Source organism: Oncorhynchus kisutch, linkage group LG2 (assembly GCF_002021735.2).
Source record: "Oncorhynchus kisutch isolate 150728-3 linkage group LG2, Okis_V2, whole genome shotgun sequence".
In the NCBI taxonomy this organism is placed as follows: Eukaryota; Metazoa; Chordata; class Actinopteri; order Salmoniformes; family Salmonidae; genus Oncorhynchus; species Oncorhynchus kisutch.
Window position 1 is genome coordinate 57,844,553 of NC_034175.2, and position 19,507 is coordinate 57,864,059.

Below are 19,507 nucleotides of genomic sequence, written 5' to 3' on the forward strand. Positions count from 1 at the left end.
ATAATACATCAATAAAATCAATTTAGCCTCAAATAAATAATGAAACATGTTCAATTCGGTTTAAATAATGCAAAAACAAAAGTGTTGGAGAAGTAAAAGTGCAATCTGTACCATGTAAGAAAGCTAACATTTAAGTTCCTTGCTCAGAACATGACTATATGAAAGCTGGTGGTTCCTTTTAACATGAGTCTTCAATATTCCCAGGTAAGAAGTTTTAGGTTGTAGTTATTATAGGACTATTTCTCTCTATACCATTTGTATTTCATATACCTTTGGATGTTCTTATAGGCACTTTAGTATTGCCAGTGTAACAGTATAGCTTCCGTCCCTCTCCTCGCCCCAACCTGGGCTCAAACCAGGAATACATTGACAACAGCCACCCTCGAAGCAGCGTTACCCATGTAGAGCGAGGGTAACAATTACTCCAAGTCTCAGAGCGAGCGATGTTTGAAACGCTATTAGCGCGCACCCCGCTAACTAGCTAGTCATTTCACATCGGTTACACCAGCCTAATCTCGGGAGTTGATGGGCTTGAAGTCATAATCAGCGCAATGCTTGAAGCACAGCAAAGAGCTGTTGGCAAAACGCACGAAAGTACAGTTTGAATTCATGCTTACGAGCCTGCGGCTGCCTACCACCACCCAGTCAGACCACTCTATCAAATCATAGTCTTAATTATAACATAATAACACACAGAAATACAAGCCGTAGGTCATTAATATGGTCTAATCCTGGAAACTATCATCTCAAAACAAGTTTCTTATTCCAGTGAAATACGGAACCGTTACGTATTTTATCTAACGGGTGGCATCCATAAGTCTAAATATTCCTGTTACATTGCACAACCTTCAATGTTAGGTCATAATTACGTAAAATTCTGGCAAATTAGGCGGCCCAAACGGTTGCATATACCCTGACTCTCCGTGCAATGAACGCAAGAGAAGTGACACAATTTCACCTGGGTAATATTTCCTGCTAACCTGGATTTCTTTTAATTAAATATGCATGTTTAAAAATACAATTTTAAGAAAGGCATTGATGTTTATGGTTAGGCACACATTGGAGCAAGGAGTCCTTTTTCGCAAATACGCACCGTATCGATTATATGCAACGCAGGACACGCTAGATAAACTAGTAATATCATCAAACGTGTAGTTAACTAGTGATTATGATTGATTGTTTTTATAAGATAAGTTTAATGGTAGCTAGCAACTTACCTTGGCTTACTGCATTCGCGTAAGAGGCAGGCTCCTCATGGAGTGCAATCTGAGGTGGTTAGAGCATTGGACTAGTTAACTGTAAGGTTGCAAGATTGAATCCCCGAGCCGGCAAGGTAAAGATCTGTCGTTCTGCCCCTGAACAAGGCAGTTAACCCACCATTCCTAGGCAATCATTGAAAATAAGAATGTGTTCTTAACTGACTTGCCAAGTTAAATAAAGGTGTTACATTTATTTTAATATTATTATTATTTTTAGATCGGCATCCAAAAATACCGTTTTCCGATTGTTATGGAAACTTGAAAATCAGCCATAATTAAATCGGCCATTCCGATTAATCGGTCGACCTCTAGTCTGAACTACACCAAACTATAGCTTGAAATCAAAGAAATATACTTTCTCTTGTTATAAAACTTCAGTAGTTGGATGTACAGAATGCTCATGGACACATGCCTTGCTTGTCACGGAAGACACCGTAAAGGCCTAAAGGTTGTCTTTTATGGTGATCCATCTACAGTAACTGTCAGTAAAATGGCCTAGAGTTAGACAACAAAAAAACAGCTTCTTTTCATTTGCGTAAAAGTTTTGGCTGAGAAAATTATTTAGTAAACTCCACATTCACACACAAGCGCAGGCTTGCCTCAGGGAGCTAGAATCTGTGAATATGGACTTGACGTTCCAAGGGAGAGGATTGCACATTCTCCCTTTGAGGACTTCTGAACAAGTCCCTAAAGTAGGCCTAAAACTACGAGAGCATAGTTTATTTCATAAGACAGGGCCTACTGAGGGTTTAATACTTGTTGAAATATAGAACATTAACCATAGAGATCCTAGTTTCTATATTAATTTTAATGCAAACCAAACCATAACACGACAAGGATGTGGATGAGCATCCTAGTTGGCCTACTATGTGCAGCAGACAAAGCCTTCACACATACAGGGGATTGAGTGTTGCAGTCTCAGTACTTCTGGGGGAAGAATGGAACAGTGTGGAACACTCATCCACATATGCAAGACATCATATACACACAGATCTCAAACACACCCTAAACACAACTCAAAAACAGACAAAAAAAACACTTCACACAACTCGACCAGTCCCACATCTTACATTCCACAAAGTCACATACGAGAGAAATCTGACCCCCGCTGTGTACAGGCTGTGTGCTGAGCTGGGGTGATTTATGCAAGTTCCCTCTTTTACACATACTACCTGGGAGGAAAGGAGGGAGAGAGGATGGCTGGGATACCTGGGAGGAAGGGTGGGATAAAGGGAGGGAGAGGGTGGCCACTGTTGAAGAATGTCTTAATCCTGCCAGCAGGGTGCAGGGATTAATACCAAACAGAGACAGAGTTAGAGACACACACTAGAGCCTTACACACAAATAAGAACAAATTCTTATTTACAATGACAACCTACCCCGGCAAAAACCCTAACCCGGATGCTGGGCCAATTGTGCGCCTCCCTATGGGATTCCCGTTTGTGATACAGCCTGGAATCGAACCAGGGTCTGTAGTGACGGCTCTAGCACTGAGATGCAGTGCCATAGACCGCTGCGCCACTTGGGAGCGCATTTACGATAAACACAAAATAGGCTACTACATAGTCATTAAGGCCACCCTTTCATCCAGTTATTCACAGATCTATCAGTCATAGGAAAGGTGTCCGTCTTTACACACAATTCACAGAAAGTTATCTAGTTCTGCAGAAGTTGGCTTGGTGTTAGTCTGAGGTTCAAACATAGTACTGAGCACTGGGCACTGGGCTGAGTCCATCCAACAGTAACAGTGAATTAGAGGTCGACCGATAATGATTTTTCAACGCCGATACCGATTATTGGAGGACCAAAAAAGCCGATACCGATTAAATTTAATATATATAAAATCAAAAAAAAGTAAATAATGAAACAATTTGGTTTAAATAATGCAAAAACAAAAAAGTGTTGGAGAAGAAAGTGTAATATGTGCTATGTAGGAAAGCTAACGTTTCAGTTCCTTGCTCAGAACACGAGAACATATGAAAGCTTTTGGTTCCTTTTAACATGAGTCTTCAATATTCCCGGGTAAGAAGTTAAGTTGTAGATATTATAGGACTATTTTCCTCTATACCATTTGTATTTCATTAACCTTTGACTATTGGATGTTCTTATAGGCACACTTTAGTATTGCCAGTGTAACAGTATAGCTTCCATCCCTCTCCTCGCTGGTTTGAGCCCAGAGAGGTGCAACACAACGACAACAGCCACCATCGAAGCAGCTGCCCCTGAACAAGGCAGTTAACCCACCGTTCCTAGGCCGTCATTGAAAATAAGAATGTGTTCTTAACTGACTTGCCTAGTTAAATAAAAGGTATTAAAAATAAATAAAAATCGGCGCCCAAAAATACAGATTTCCGATTGTTATGAAAGCATTAAATCAGCCATTCTGATTAATCGGTCGACCTCTACAGTGAATATACACAGGGTACAAACATTAGGAACACCTTGCTAATATTGAGTTGCACACCCTTTTGCCCTCAGACTGGCCTCAATTTTTTAGGGCATGGACTCTACAAGGTGTCGAAAGCATTCCATAGGGATGCTGGCCCATATTGAGTCCAATGCTTCCCACAGTTGTGTCAAGTTGGCTGGATGTCCTTTGGGTGGTGGACTATTCAATCAAATGCAGCAGATGTCACAAAGTGCTATATAGAAACCCATCCTAATATCCCCAACAGCAAACAATGCAGATGTAGAAGCACAGTGGCTAGGAAAAACTCCCTGGAAAGGCAGGAACCTAGGAAGAAACCTAGAGAGGAGCCAGGCTCTGACTGTGCAGGGTGGAGATTTATAACAGTACATGGCCATTAAGGATAGATTTTTGTAATAGATGACCAGCAAGGGCAAATAATAATCACAGTTGTTGTAGAGGGTGCAACCGGTCAAACATCAGGAGTAAATGTCAGCATTCAGAAATGGCAGGTGCGGTAGAGAGAGTGTTGAAAACAGCATTCTGATACACACAGGAAACTGTTGAAATTGAAAAACGCAGCAGCGTTGCAGTTCTTGACACTCAAACCAGTGCGCCTGGCACATACTACCACACCTCGTTCAAAGGCACTTAAATCTCTTGTCTTACCCAATCACCCTCTGAATGGCGCACATACACAATACATGTCTCAATTGTCTAATCCTTCTTTAACCTGTCTCCTCCCCTTCAATTACACGGATTGAAGTGGATTTAACAGGTGACAACAATAAGTGATCATAGGTTGACCAGGTGAAAGCTATGTCATGGAAAGAGCAGGTGTTCCTAATGTTTTCTACACTTCCTGTCCTCTTTGCCTGGAGGTGTCTTTAACCCAAATAAAGACCCAAATATACACCTGGGAAGCGCACGACCTAACCTCAGTCTACCTAAACACACACAACACTGACACTGCGACCAAAGCTACTTAGTCCTGAGCTATACTGGGCTCCATTCATAAAGTACCCAGGGGCATACTGGGACAGGCTTTCAGGAAGCTGCGCTTAACCAATGTTCTGTACCTTCTCAGTGTCACTGATCTGTACGTATGCAGCCAATGACAAGCAGCATATAGCAGAGGTCACTATCTGGCATAATAGAAAGGTTGAAAGCACAGTATTTTCCAACCCCAGAAGTGATTTATCAACCCCACCCTTAACCCAAACCCTAAATAAAAACAAATTCTAATAAAAAAAATAAGTAGTTGAAATACATGGGCCATTCTGGCTCAGACCCAGGTATTTGAGCACCAATTCTGACAATATTGCTTCTTTTGTCCATTCAATATGTGATTTACTGACAAGCAGTTTATGGGATGGAGTCTGGGCTCAATAGGTAGATGTAGAGGTTCCCTAAACACAGATCTAAGATAGACTATATGAAGCTTTAAATAGAGCTTAACATTTTGACCACTATGTAGCTGGGCCTTTAGTGCCATATGGCTGCATATTGCATAGTTAGGTTGGAGACCTACTGAAGTCAGTGATTCTCTGATCCCAATCCCACACTAATATCAGGAAAAACACTCACCAACATCATGCATGCACCAACCACATACTAACCAATGCCATGCAATCAGCATGCAACCTCCACACAACCATCACACAACTAAACTGACAAATGAAGTGACACTTTAAACCAGTGGTTCCAAAACACTTTATTTTTTGACTGGAACTCATGAAACTTACTCTTGAAAGTTGTAATAGTAGAACGCACAAGGTGCCATTTCTAAATTGGGTAGTGCATCCTTGGTTCCTCTTGTCATTTTAGTTATTGCATACCTTAGAGCTATTTATAACTTATCAGAAATGTCCAGATCAACTATAACATGTCTCCTAATGTTTTTTTTCATTTTGTTTTTTTAGCCCAGATAGTTGTAATTTTTTTGTCACTCAAATATCACATGAATACACATTAGATATGTCAAAATGTATAGAATTGCAAGTAAAGTAGCTTTTAAACGCATTTTTTTGTTGTTGCAGGAAATAAGCTTTAAACCTGCAAAATTCTCTCCACCAACAAGATGTGTATGAACAGTTTGTGTCATTAACAGTGCCTGTGCCCATAGAAATAGACATGGCATGAGTGCAGGATGTTCCCTAAATCTGGAAAGGGGTGCCTCCGAGTGAAAACGTTTGGAAACCCCTCAGGGCTGACCCCAATTAGACGACTGGTAGATTGTTTGGTCGTTAGGCGATTGGTCGACCTAGATTGTTTTAGTTGAGCAGTAGTATACACATAGAGGAAGACGTGTATGTACGTGTGTGTGTGTGTTTGTGTATGTACAGTGCCTTGGAAAGTATTCAGCCCCCTTGAACTTTGCGACCTTTTGCCACATTTCAGGCTTCAAACAAAGATATAAAACTGTATTTTTTTGTGAAGAATCAACAAGTGGGACACAATCATGAAGTGGAACGACATTTATTGGATATTTCAAACTTTAACAAATCAAAAACTGAAAAATTGGGCGTGCAAAATTATTCAGCCCCTTTACTTTCAGTGCAGCAAACTCTCCAGAAGTTCAGTGAGGATCTCTGAATGATCCAATGTTGACCTAAATGACTAATGATGATAAATACAATCCACCTGTGTGTAATCAAGTCTCCGTATAAATGCACCTGCACTGTGATAGTCTCAGAGGTCCGTTAAAAGCGCAGAGAGCAGATGTGCTCAATTGGATTCAGGTCTGGGGAACGGACAGGCCAGTCCATAGCATCAATGCCTTCCTCTTGCAGGAACTGCTGACACACTCCAGCCATTGAATATTTCATTCATTCAGATCTAGGATGTTTTATTTTAGTGTTCCCTTTATTTTTTTGAGCAATATATATATATATATATATATATATATATATATATATATATATATATATATATATATATATATATATATATATATATATATATATATATATATATATACATATATATACACTGACTTATGTTGGAGTCATTAAAACTCGTTTTTCAACCACTCCACACATTTCTTGTTAACAAACTATAGTTTTGGCAAGTCGGTTAGGACATCTACTTTCTGCATGACAAGTCATTTTCCCAACAATTGCTTACAGACAGATTATTTCACTTATAATTCACTGTATCACAATTCCAGTGGGTCAGAAGTTTACATACACTAAGTTGACTGTGCCTTTAAACAACTTGAAAATTCCAGAAAATGATGCCATGGCTTTAGAAGCTTCTAATAGGCTAATTGACATAATTTGAGTCAAATGGAGGTGTACCTGTGGATGTATTTCAAGGCCTACCTTCAAACTCAGTGCCTCTTTGCTTGACATTATGGGAAATCAAAATAAATTAGCCAAGACCTCAGAAAACAAATTGTAGATCTCCACAAGTCTGGTTCATCCTTGGGAGCAATTTCCAAACGCCTGAAGGTACCACGTTCATCTGTACAAACAATAGTACGCAAGTATAAACACCATGGGACCACGCAGCAGTCATACCGCTCAGGAAGGAGACGCATGGTCTCCTAGAGATGAACGTACTTTGGTGCGAAAAGTGCAAATCAATCCCAGAACAACAGCAAAGGACCTTGTGAAGATGCTGGAGGACACAGGTACACAAGTATCTATATCCACAGTAAAACGAGCCCTATATCGACATAACCTGAAAGGCCGCTCAGCAAGGAAGAAGCCACAGCTCCAAAACACGTAACTAGGGATGGGCACGGTTATTCGGTGGTTTAATGGTACATGTATTCATACAGAACCGTATGGAGACTTTGGGTTCAGTCCACACTGTGAACCCGAATGACTACTACTACTACTAGTATTACTACTACTACACTAGGCCTATAGGTCTTACCTACACTGTGTTGTATGCCTCGAGTAAATCTGAGCTGAAATTCTTTTTGACCCTATTCCATTAAAACAGAAAGAGCCTATGCGCATGTTGTAATCAAAATTATAATCTTAATTGACGCATTTCGAACGGTCCTTTTGTGATGTGCAGCCGGGAACTAGTTCTGTATGATTGACTAGTTCCGTATTTCACTGGAAGAATAAACGTTTTCTTTTCAAAATGATAGTTTCCGTATTTTACCATATTAAATGACCTAAGGCTCGTATTTCTGTGTTTATTATATTACAATTAAGTCTATAATTTGATATTTGATAGAGCAGTCCAATTGTGCGGTGTTAGGCAGCAGCAGGCTCGTAAGCATTCATTCAAACCGCACTTTCCTCCATTTACCAGCAGCTTTCCGCAATGCTTGAAGCACAGCACTGCTTATGACTTCAAGCCTATCAACTCCCGAGATTAGGCTGGCAATACTATAGTGCCTATAAGAACATTCAATAGTCAAAGGTCTATGAAATACAAATGATAAAGTGAGAAATATATATCAGTCTGCAGCGCGGGCAAAAAGTTGCTCCAGAACACCCCCCCCACCATGAAAAAAAAACTGCACCAACACCCCCAAACTACTTTCCGCCGCTGTGCTTGCTACTGTAGCTAGCTAGCTAGCTAGCTTCTTTGCAATGACTTGGTGCAGTCAAGAGAGGCACTACCAGATGGTATGATAGACAAACTTGTTGATGCCATAGGTAATCTAACTAGCACGAGTCGGTTTGGCTACTTTCGCCATCTTCCTCCGTGCCACACACACCGGCCCCCGCACCTCTTACCCTTCCCCCACCCTTCTGCTAAAACGAGCACAGCGCACCAGCTCTCTCAAGTCACGTCATCAAGTCTCCATTGCCATTTTAAAATTACGTTATAAAAAAACGAAAACATATTTAGACTATTCGGATACCTGAAAAAATGTTAATTATTAATATTCTGAAATAATTTCAAATGCCCATCCCTACACTTAACACCAATCGTCAGACCAATCATTAGTCTGACCAAGACAAAAGACAGACAATTCAGTTTAGTGCATCCCTTCCTTGGCTTGTTTCCAGGCTCCTGTACAGTAAGAGCAGACATACAGTCTATACCTCTTCCACTACAGTATTAAGACACTAACCCTGTTAGCAGACATGGTAGGGGAGGACTAGGTCAGTATTGTCAACAGTAGACTAGCTCCAGTAAGGGGGGACTAGGTCAGTATTGTCAACAGTAGACTAGCTCCAGTAAGGGTGGAATAGGTCGGTATAGTCAACAGTAGACTAGCTCCAGTAAGGGGGACTAGGTCGGTATAGTCAACAGTAGACTAGATCCAGGAAGGGGGACTAGGTCAGTATAGTCAACAGTAGACTAGGTCCAGGAAGGGGGGACTAGCTCCAGTAAGGGTGGAATAGGTTGGTATTGTCAACAGTAGACTAGCTCCAGGAAGGGAGGACAAGGTCGATATTGTCCATCTCCAGTTTAAGTCTTAGTTTACCTCTTGAGATGCTGCTCCAGTTCCCAGAACAGCAGCTTCATGGCCATCTCGTCCTGGCCTTTCACCCGGACCACCCGCTCTCTCATCGGGCTGTCTGTTCACTCTCCTCCAATAGAATCAGATATTCCTCTTTTCTAGTCCCTCGCTCCCTTTCTTTTTATCTTCTCTGAGTCCCACCGGAGTGTGGAGAGCAGTGGTAGAGATGAGGGGACAAGCCAGGGCTGCGTGTGTCGGTTGGTGTGTGTGTCAATCCTCTGCATGCGTCTCCAAGGCAGGAGAACTAGCGACTGATTGAGCAAAAACAAGTGTAGGGCAGACGTGACATCACAGCACTGCGAGGTCATGTGACCTAGTTACATAAAAGCATCAACACAGATTAGCTTCTGCCCTGATGAGCACCGCTTCTACTCCTCTCCCTGGTGAGCCCTCTCCCTTCAGAGTGGGGTACATTTGGAGCCCTCTGTGTTTAGGACCCCCACCCCCCCCCCCCACTTAAGGCAGGGAGTCTGTACTTGAGCCAGGTCTTTTCCTGTCACTTCTCATCAGTAGGGCGGGCTAACAGTGGGCTTAACACCTGCACACACACGACTGCAGACTATCAGCCAGCAGCCTGGGTCAGGGGAACACCACAGGCAAGGACAAAGCAGGGGGGGCTTACCTATTCAAATACACTGTGGGCTGAGTCAGAGGGGGACTTTGTTGGTCACATGTCCAACTGTTGCAGTTTAGCCTAAATAACACTGACCTGACCCATGATGAGACATTAAATCATACACAACTGACCACATACTTCATGCGCTATCCAATAACTTTTATTGATTACGACACCTTTTAGGGCTACAAGTGCTCTGATTGTTTGGTAAATTCAAGTGAATGATTATGGAGGACTAGTGAGGCCCAAAGATGGTGATTTGGTGGAAAATAGTATGTTGTAGAACATCATACTGTATTTTTATTGTAATTGTTCTCCTAATTATGCCTGGCCAAATTAACCCTGAGGGGATTGATCCAGTCATATTGTATTTGTTTGGGAAATTTGGGAAACAGAAGGTTAAAGATGCTGCCCCTGTCCTTTCAGTCCAATCCCTACCATATAGCCTACTTATTACACAACTCCCAGTTTATAAATAGCAAGTCTTAACATTCACTGTCTGATGGTGATTCCATGTAGGTCTATTTTAAGAATATTCCCCAGTTTATACTGTCATATCACCAATGGACATCTCGGCTCTCATTTCCATAGCCCAAAAATGTGATTATACCGGAAGTTTCAAGCCTGGATAGGACAACTATGGATAGAGTAATTCACTGTGGGAAAATTATGAGTAGCCATTTTGGCATTACGTTGTGGCGTGAGAGAGGTGCCATTTGAACATTTGGGCTGACAGCAGCAGGTCAAACAGAGCTGAGTCCTGCTCACACCAGGGGAGAATGGACCAGATACACCGCCTCAGCACGTTGCTCTGTCTCAGAGAGCGAGAGAGAGGAATTGCCAGGGACCTCACGATACGGTATTATCACCATACTTAGGTGCCGATACGATATGTATTGCAATTCTCACGATTCTATATGTATTGTAATTCGATACAGCAATTTTATTGTGATTTGATGTTCCAAATATATTGCTCACTATATGTCTGCTGCAGAGAAACGAGAAAGCATGATAAAATGAGTTAATCATTCATGAAAAAAAAAAAAAAAGTGTTGAAAACGTTGGGCCACTACTTAAAAAAAAAAAAAAAGGATTACAAGCTATATGATGATAAATACCAGAGTTTTGACGTAGGTACACCCTACTAGCATTCAATAATTCTACCTAGTGAAAAAAACAAGTATGGAGTCAAGTATCGATATAATATCGTCCAAAATAATACTGTGAGTTTTTTTCCCCCATCACTAAACATCATGTGGTCAACTGGATCCAATACTTCTTGATAGAGCTTTACAGCCCACCATTCAACAAGTATGCTCAAACATTAAGATCAGTGCAGGTCTACTAAGAAAGGTGTTTGTAAGAAAAACAAGAGCAGCAGGTATGACTAATGTGGCATGAAACCTGGTATTAGCAGGACTAACACTTCGAAAACACAAACACATGATGCACTGCTCAAAGACCTGTTGAACATACAGCGCTCAAAGAGGAAGACCTAGGGCGGAAAAGCTGGCAATTCTTACATGAACCATGAAGAGAGGGGCAACAGAAAGAGGGAAGACAGAAAGCAGAGAGAGAGAGTGGGACAGAAAGCAGAGAGAGAGAGGGGGACAGAAAGGGAGAAGGGGACAAACTGACCGAAAGCAGAAAGAGAGGGACAGAGAGAGAGATGGGGAAAGAAACAGTCAGTCGTGCCTGCATCTGTAACAGTGGTGTCCCTACAGTCAGTCTGTGTGGAGCCACTGGGCTGTTGATGAGAAGTGACACGAGGGGGGAGCGGGGGTGATGTGAGAGGCCTTTACTAAAGCCTAGAACCAACTGCTGCTCCCCTCCACATGTAACCACCAACACAGCTAGGCCACATCAATGTGTGTGTGGTATGAACTGGGGCTTATCCACAGAGACAATGGCAGAGCTGTCCGATTTGGGGGGATGACGCTAGAGGGAAGAGGAGAGGGAAATAAGGAGGGGGGGCTCTATACATTGGCCTAGAACATGATGTTCTAACTCCAGACGGCTAGACAAACCAGAAGATTACTTCCACTGCAGCAGCTGAGGGGATTGGGAGGGCTAAACTGAGTTGGATGTATAATACTGCACACTCATCAAGTGTTAGGGGTCAGTCACATGTTACAGTGCATTATATGGACCCCCTGCGTGATAGCTTAATCAAACAGGATTGGTTGGCCCTTCTACACTATTAACCTGGACACACACACACACACACACACACACACGAGACTGACGGGGCAGATGGATGGTTTGTGATTGTAAATCCAGACCAGGCCTTCACACTACCTGCTGGTTTGAACCAGATAATAGATCATAATCCATAATCTATTATGCACAAATTGTTTTTCTTTACTGGGAAATTAGACTGGATAAGTCTAGATAAAAATGCGTAAAAAAATAAATAAAATAATCATACAGTATTCATGTGAAGTAACCTAGTACAGGTCCTCATCAATATACTGTCAGTATAAACTATCGAAATGAACAGTGTGTCAGTAATCAACCATGCCAAATTCAGCACATACAAGCTCTCACACACAATTAGGCAGATTTTTTCACAAATAGGTATTTTGGCCAACCAATTGAATTGGGCTGCCTGTGAGAACGCAGCCATATTACCTGCCACAGTTAACAGAAGGGTTAAGCTGAGGGCAGATGTGTACCATTCATGTAGAGCAGGCCTGGACAATTTTCCATCACGGGCCAGAATCATATTACAGGATTATACATGTGTATGACTGTGTTGACAGATATCTACTGTAAATCACATCCAGATATGCTACTCATTATACTTTTTTAACATGCACAGAAATAAACCACATCCACATTCTCCTTTTGGTAGGTATTTTCATTATTAAACATGCAATGAACTACACGGTGGGAAAGGTACACTGTGCATTCAGCACCACGGACAGAACTCTTGTTAACAGGTATGCACAAAAACAAGAGAGCGCTCAACATTACATTTAATCTACTCAATCAACTCTCGGATGGGCATTGACTAGAGCAGTGAAGTCAGGTACAGTTTCTGACGTCGCTATGTGCAGGATTGCTGAGAGGTGAGAGTCAGTAAGAGATTATCTGTGCCTTGACGTGTTATATTCTGTTCACATACATAGGTTGACCCAAACAGTACAAACATCTTCTGAGCAGAACTCCTAATCTTTGGAAAGTTTTGTTCATCAAGAGATGCATAGAACCTCATCAGTGTTTGAATAGTTCTCCAATCACTGCATCACTCTGAAGATCCATATGCTCAAATTGCAGGTCAGTAGAAGCATTATCCACATTGAAGGTGAAAGGAGAGTAAACCAACAGCATGTCATTTCCCAACACTTTGAAATCCTCAACATTCACTGTTCAAAGCACGCAGCAGCAATGCATACTTCTCCTGCTGGTCATCTGATAGGGAACAGACTAGTAGTGTCGGAAGGTGGGTGAGATTGTTGGCTTCTACTTGGCAGGTCAGGATGAGTCATTTTCCCTTGAAGGCTGACAAGGCTGTACATCTGATGTGCAAAAAGGCCCTTCCCTTGTAGTTTGGAATTCAGTTCATTCATGAGGGCCATGATGTCCACAGTGAAGGAAAAATCAGCCAACCATTCTTTATCTTGCAGTTGATGGAATTCCACATATTTCCTTCCATTTGCAAAAACTCAGCAATCTCCGACTTCAGATCCCACACCCTTTTAAGCACCTTCCCCAAACTCAGCCATCTCACGTTTGTGTGGAAGGGGAGCTCTGCATGACCCGACTGTCTCTTCCAACAGTGAGACAAACTGGTTGTGGTTTAATGATTTTGCTCTTAAGAAGTTTACCACTTTAGTGACTGTATCCACAACATGGCTCATTTTCAGAACACATTTACAGAGCACCTTCTGATGAAAAATGCAATACGGGAAAATTATTTTCTGATCTGGGTTCAGCTCAGCTACTTGATGTTGTATCCTTTTCAAAAGGCTAATGTTTTTTTCTGTCAAGTTTGGGCACCCATCAGTGGTCACACTGGATAACCCTTCAATACTCAGTCCCAGCTTTGCCACACACTAATTAACCTCCTCCAATAAATATTTCCCTGTGGTTGTGTTCTTCATTGACTGCACTGAAGCAAGCTCCTCTGTAATTGCACAGTCTGGGGTTATGCCACGTGTCACATGCATCACTGCTCTCATCCAGGGCCAAGGAGAAATAGGTGAAATCCTTTACCTCGTCTTTCAACTGTTGTTCCATATTCTCTGCGAAGTCCTCAACATGCCATGTCACTGTTCGTCTTGACAGAGAAACTTTGTTGGGGCAAAGTACTGCTGCAGAGTCAAAAAATGATTAAATTAATTTGCCCTCAGCGAAATGCTTGCCATGTTCATCACTTTTATGGGACAGTACATAGCTAGCTCTCGCAATTCCGTCTTTTTCTGAATGCAGTTGTCAAAAGTCCTTATGCAACTGAGAAAGCAACTCTTTCGATGCCCTCTGCTCAGAAGACATATTCCTATATTTCTCCGCATGCTTTGTCTGGAAGTGTCAGGACAAGTTGTAGTCTTTCAAGACAACGATGCTCTCTCTGCACACAGCTTTACCTGATACCTCAATAAATAAATATTTCGACGTACACTCTTGGCTGGAACACCCTACATTCATTGTCTACTTTCCTTTGAAAAACTAATTTTAGCACAATTTCTAGCTAGCTACCATTTGCAACTGACGTGTGTCAGCCTGTCAGTCACTGTCTGTCCTTATGCAGTTATTTATACGTGCCTTCAAAATAAAAGTCCCACAAGCGGTGGGAGTTAAATCATGACACAAAAAGGTGAGTATTCATTGGCCGTTTAATTTAAATAACAAATACATTCTTCAAAACTTTACAATCACAAATTCTTAATGTGACCGGAGCATGATTACGCATATGGCCCCTGGGCCGGCCTTTGCCCATGCCTGACGTAGAGTGTAAACCAGCCACCTGCTTTTAAATGCATTGGACAGCCTGTGTGTTTGTGCTTTTCCCAAAGATTCTTTAGAACTAGAGCAAACACACGTGTCAAGTGTACTAAAAATTGGGGGCATTGTGTTCTTGTGGACTGTTGCTCTGTTAGAGGGTAGTGTGTTCATGCATGCATGTCCGTATTTGTGTGATGTGCTCTGTACTCCTGTGCAGCTCATGTTCTACTGAGTAGCTTTTACCTGGCATCGGCAAGGAGACTTCAGAACACAAAACTGCAATAAAAGACACACAACCCATCCCCCACTGACATACACAAGAGAGTAGAAAGAATAGGGTGTGGAGTGAGTTAAGTACACAGACTAGTCAGAACTCTGTGATATTTCAGAAAAGCAAGGCCAAACCTCCCCATACATAATGTTCGTGTTTATCTCTAACCTCTTCAAATAGAACATCCCCATTCTAATCCCAATTCTCCACAATATCACCTCTGTGTCCGAACTAGGGGATTTCATTTGTATGTAGTGCTATCCTTGAGCGGTTCTGGTCTATTAATGTTCTGTATAACTTCATGTTTCATGTTTTGTCTGTACCCCAGGATGAGTAGCTGCTGCTATCACAACAGCTCATGGAGATTAGAGGTAGACCGATTAATCGTAATGGCCGATTAATTAGGGCCGATTTCAAGTTTTCATAATAAATCGGAAATCTGTATTTTTGGGCGACGATGTACTTTAACATTTTTTTTTTTATATACCTTTATTTAACTAGGTAAGTCAGTTAAGAACACATTCTTATTTTCAATGACAGCCTAGGAACTGTGGGTTAACTGCCTTGTTCAGGGAAAGAACGACAGATTTTCACCTCGTCAGCTCAGGGGTTCCAATCTTGCAACCGCACAGTTAACTAGTCCAACGCTCTAACCATTGCACTCCACGAGTAGCCTGCCTGTTACGCAAATGCAGTAGAGGCCAAGGAAAATTGCTAGCTAGCCAGAATTTTACGTAATTATGACATACATTGAATGTTGTGCAATGTAACAAGAATATTTAGACTTAGGGATGCCACCCATTCGATAAAATACTATAGAAATAATAAACGTTTTGTTTTCGAAATGAGTTTCCGGATTCGATCATATTAATGACCAAAGGCCCCGGCTTTTGTGGGGCGATGGGTAACGATGCTTTGAGTGTTCCTGGTTCAAGCCCAGGTAGGGGCAAGAAGAGGGACGGAAGCTATACTGTTACACTGGCAATACTAAAGTGCCTATAAGAACATCCAATAGTCAAAGGTATATGAAATACAAAATGGTAGAGAGAAATAGTCCTATATTAACTACAACCTAAAACCTCTTACCTTGGAATATTTAAGTCTCATGTTAAAAGGAACCACCAACTTTCATATGTTCTCATGTTTTGAGCAAGGAACTTAAATGTTAGCTTTTTTACATGGCACATATTACTTTCTTCTCGCATTATTTAAACCAAATTGAACATGTTTCATTATTTATTTGAGGCTAAATTGATTTTATTGATGTTTTATATTAAGTTAAAATAAGTGTTCATTCAGTATTGTAATTGTCATTATTATTATTATGTATATATTTTTTATTTATTTTTTTAAAAATCGGCCGATTAATTGGTATTGGCTTTTTTGGTCCTCCAATAAGCGGTATCGACGTTGAAAAATCATAAATCGGTCGACCTCTAATGGAGATCCCCAAAAATAACACTTAGTACACTACCAGATTTACAGCTCATACTCCCCCTGCCCTCCCACCCCCTCTTCATCTGTCCATCTGTCTGGTCCGGCATATCAAATTGGGTGTCAAATGAAAGCTAAGAGTATCGATTTTGGGGAAATTAAGGCATATACATTTAACCCTTTTTGCCACCTGAAAAATGGTGGCAAAAAGTAAAGACTTTGATTTCTGGATAAACATATGGAAAAGGGTTTTTAGAAAACATCTACCAGAAAAAGTCTTAAAGGTGTCAGAAATGCATCAAAACACAATGTTCACAGAATATCAACACATATTTAGTTAAATTGATTGCCTTCTTTAAGAAACATTGCCTTGTAATTCCGTTACCAAATCCCTGCATATTTTTAAGATATTTTCTCATTTCTCTCCATCATGAGGGAGGATAATGAAAGTTCACAAGAGTAACAAATAATGAAAGACCTACCAATCATAGCGATTTTACTGATATCAATTTTATTCATGAATTATTAAGAGATTAAAACTCGTAACTCGATTACCAATTTGGGAATGGAATTACCCCAAAAACGAATGGAATTACTGCAACTGAATTGGCTACAATGGGAAATCATAAGTGACAAACCACAGTTGGGTCACATGCTAATGTCCTCCCTTCCAGATAACAGAAAGAGTAAGAAAACAGCTATGAGTTGAACATAACAGTATGCCAGTGGTTGTCAAACCAAGAGAGTTAAAACACTGTAGTCTACTGTAATGACCAGATTTGTGAAACATATGGATATGAATGTCATTCTCAATTCTGCATTTCTGTGTAGTAGAGATCAGGGATCCATGATGTAATTCCGTTACCATAATTCCATTACAAGGTGTAAATCCACTTCACTTCAATAACCAAAAGAGATTTCATCAAACTCAAGGTGCCATGTCATAGCTGACATCCCATTCTTTCTGCAGACATCTATAAATCTTAATTTGGAGCAGATATTTAACAGTCTTTGGAAACCATGGTTACATTTTTAAAAAACTGAGGGAGATTTTACTGTAATTCCGTTACCAAAGATTGTATCTGTACATTTCTTGCACTAGTCATTTTTGTACATTTCAGTAGAAATTGTTAAACGTAGTCCTTGTGCATATATTTGTATGGTTTGTTAAACTTTGATAATGTTTGTGTGGCATACATTTTAAAGTGAATGAGTCAAAGCGTAATTCCGTTACTGTGGAATTGCCCTGCTCTGTCCTACTTCTGACTGGAACAGTAGTGGGAAACTGGTACAATCCGGTTTGGATGGAGGGAGAGAGAGAGAGAAAGGGAGAGAAGGACAGCCAAATACCGTTCCAACCTACAGCTCCATGACACAGCAGAGAGCTGAGGGCAGAGAGGACATAAGATGGAAGTGGGCAGCAGCAATCACCCAGCCCATCCATGCCCTCTCACAGAGACACATTAACTAACTACTGGGGCTCAGTGATATACCCACTTAGGCTACTACCAAGAGACACAAACACACCTAACAGAGCCTCAAAATTCTGAGCCAGAGGGTCTCAATGGTGACTTTTCCTCACTGGTTCTCTGAAATGCTACAGTATAGCCTAATAATAAGTATCCATCTGCACATTATTGGACAAGGACATTACAAAGTGGTTTAACTAAGGGACTACTGCAAGCAGCACTTAGCATAAAGTTATGTAATAAGCTGTGGTCCATGTTGTAGACCTTAACAACTTTTGAAGAGCAGCCGAAATGAACTGCAGAAACCCACACTTTCGGTGCAAACAGCTAGCCAGCTAAACTAGCTAACTTAGTCTAGTTGTTTTCTCAAGGTTTTAACCATAGTATTCATGGGTGGGGTGGTCCTTAAGTCCGGAGACAAATCCATTTTTGAAAATGAAAGTTCGATCAATCAAATGTATTTATAAAGCCCTTCTTACATCAGCTGATATCTCAAAGTGCTGTATAGAAACTCAGCCTAAAACCCCAAACAGCAAGCAATGCAGGTAAAGAAGCATAGTGGCTAGGAAAAACTCCCTAGGAAGAAACCTAGAGAGGAACCAGTCTATGAGGGGTGGCCAGTCCTCTTCTGGCTGTGCCGGGTGGAGATAAGAACATGGCCAAGATGTTCAAAAATGACCAGCATGGTCAAATAATAATAATCACAGTAGTTGTCGAGGGTGCAACAGGTCAGCACCCAAAGAAGCATGGCAGCGGGTTGCGTAGCCTGCATGGCTAGTAACTTCAGAAGTAGGAGGTGGCTGCGCCAAGATGACGTGTAGCACACAGGTCCGTTTCTTTAGCAAGTTAACCATCTACTCTAGGTAACGTCAGCTAGCTAGAGATAAATAGACAGCCATCTAATTAGTTTTTTTAGCATGATCTGCTAAAAATAACATGTTAGCTACTTAGCTAGTAGCTAAACTAGCTATCTAATGAACACACTTCCAGTACAAATGAGAGAACACAATACAAAAACACAAGTGCAACAAAATATCAAATGTTATATCACTTGATGAAGCAAGTCCTGGTCTATTTCTGTTTCCTAACCTCAGATACAGAGCCCTGTGAAAGCTGTTAAAACCAGTCTGTGGACAAAGGTCTCAAAGATAGTCCCAAGTCCTGGAGAAACTGAAGGGTATATCTCCAATGGGTTATATATGCTATTGGTTTACTGTTAAAATTGGTTGTAGGACTACAAAAATACTGTTAAAAGTAACAACGCATAGGCATAACATGCATGGCAACCTAGCTACTGAGTGCATATGTTTCTGTTCAACCCTGACATTCTGCTTATTATTTCTATTAGAAAATAATAATTTAACTATTCAATTTTCTCTCGTTTTGGAGTAAGATGAATGTCTAAACCCACTAGCCATTTACATAGACGTCCTTTTTTGGTCATCGAACATTCCCTGTGTATCGGTTTTAATTGGTTGACATTCACTTTCCTTTTGTCTGGTGATATTGCACAGATTTGCAGCTGATGTCCTTGATCATTGGTGTGGGTTTTACAATCCCTGTGTGGCTGACCTAGGATTCAACCTCTGTCCACAACAGCACCCACAAAGCAGCGTCCATTATCCTACCAAAACTATGGCCTTGGTTGGGCTAGGATAATAGAACTT

The 19,507-nt window shown here is 41.1% G+C and overlaps 1 protein-coding gene across 4 annotated transcripts in view; it reads right to left on the reverse strand.

The window, feature by feature from the left end:
- The window catches only part of tsc22d1 (TSC22 domain family, member 1), a 57,655-nt gene that overhangs the window by 6,126 nt on the left and 32,022 nt on the right, over window positions 1-19,507 (reverse strand). The window contains exon 1 of one of the 4 annotated variants that reach the window (XM_031798516.1): window positions 9,068-9,360. The exons of the other annotated variants lie outside the window; for them this stretch is intronic. Coding sequence (XP_031654376.1) covers window positions 9,068-9,153 — 86 coding nt within the window. The 5' untranslated portion in view covers window positions 9,154-9,360. Of the gene's footprint in view, window positions 1-9,067; window positions 9,361-19,507 lie in introns of those variants that run through there. 4 annotated transcript variants of the gene reach the window in all.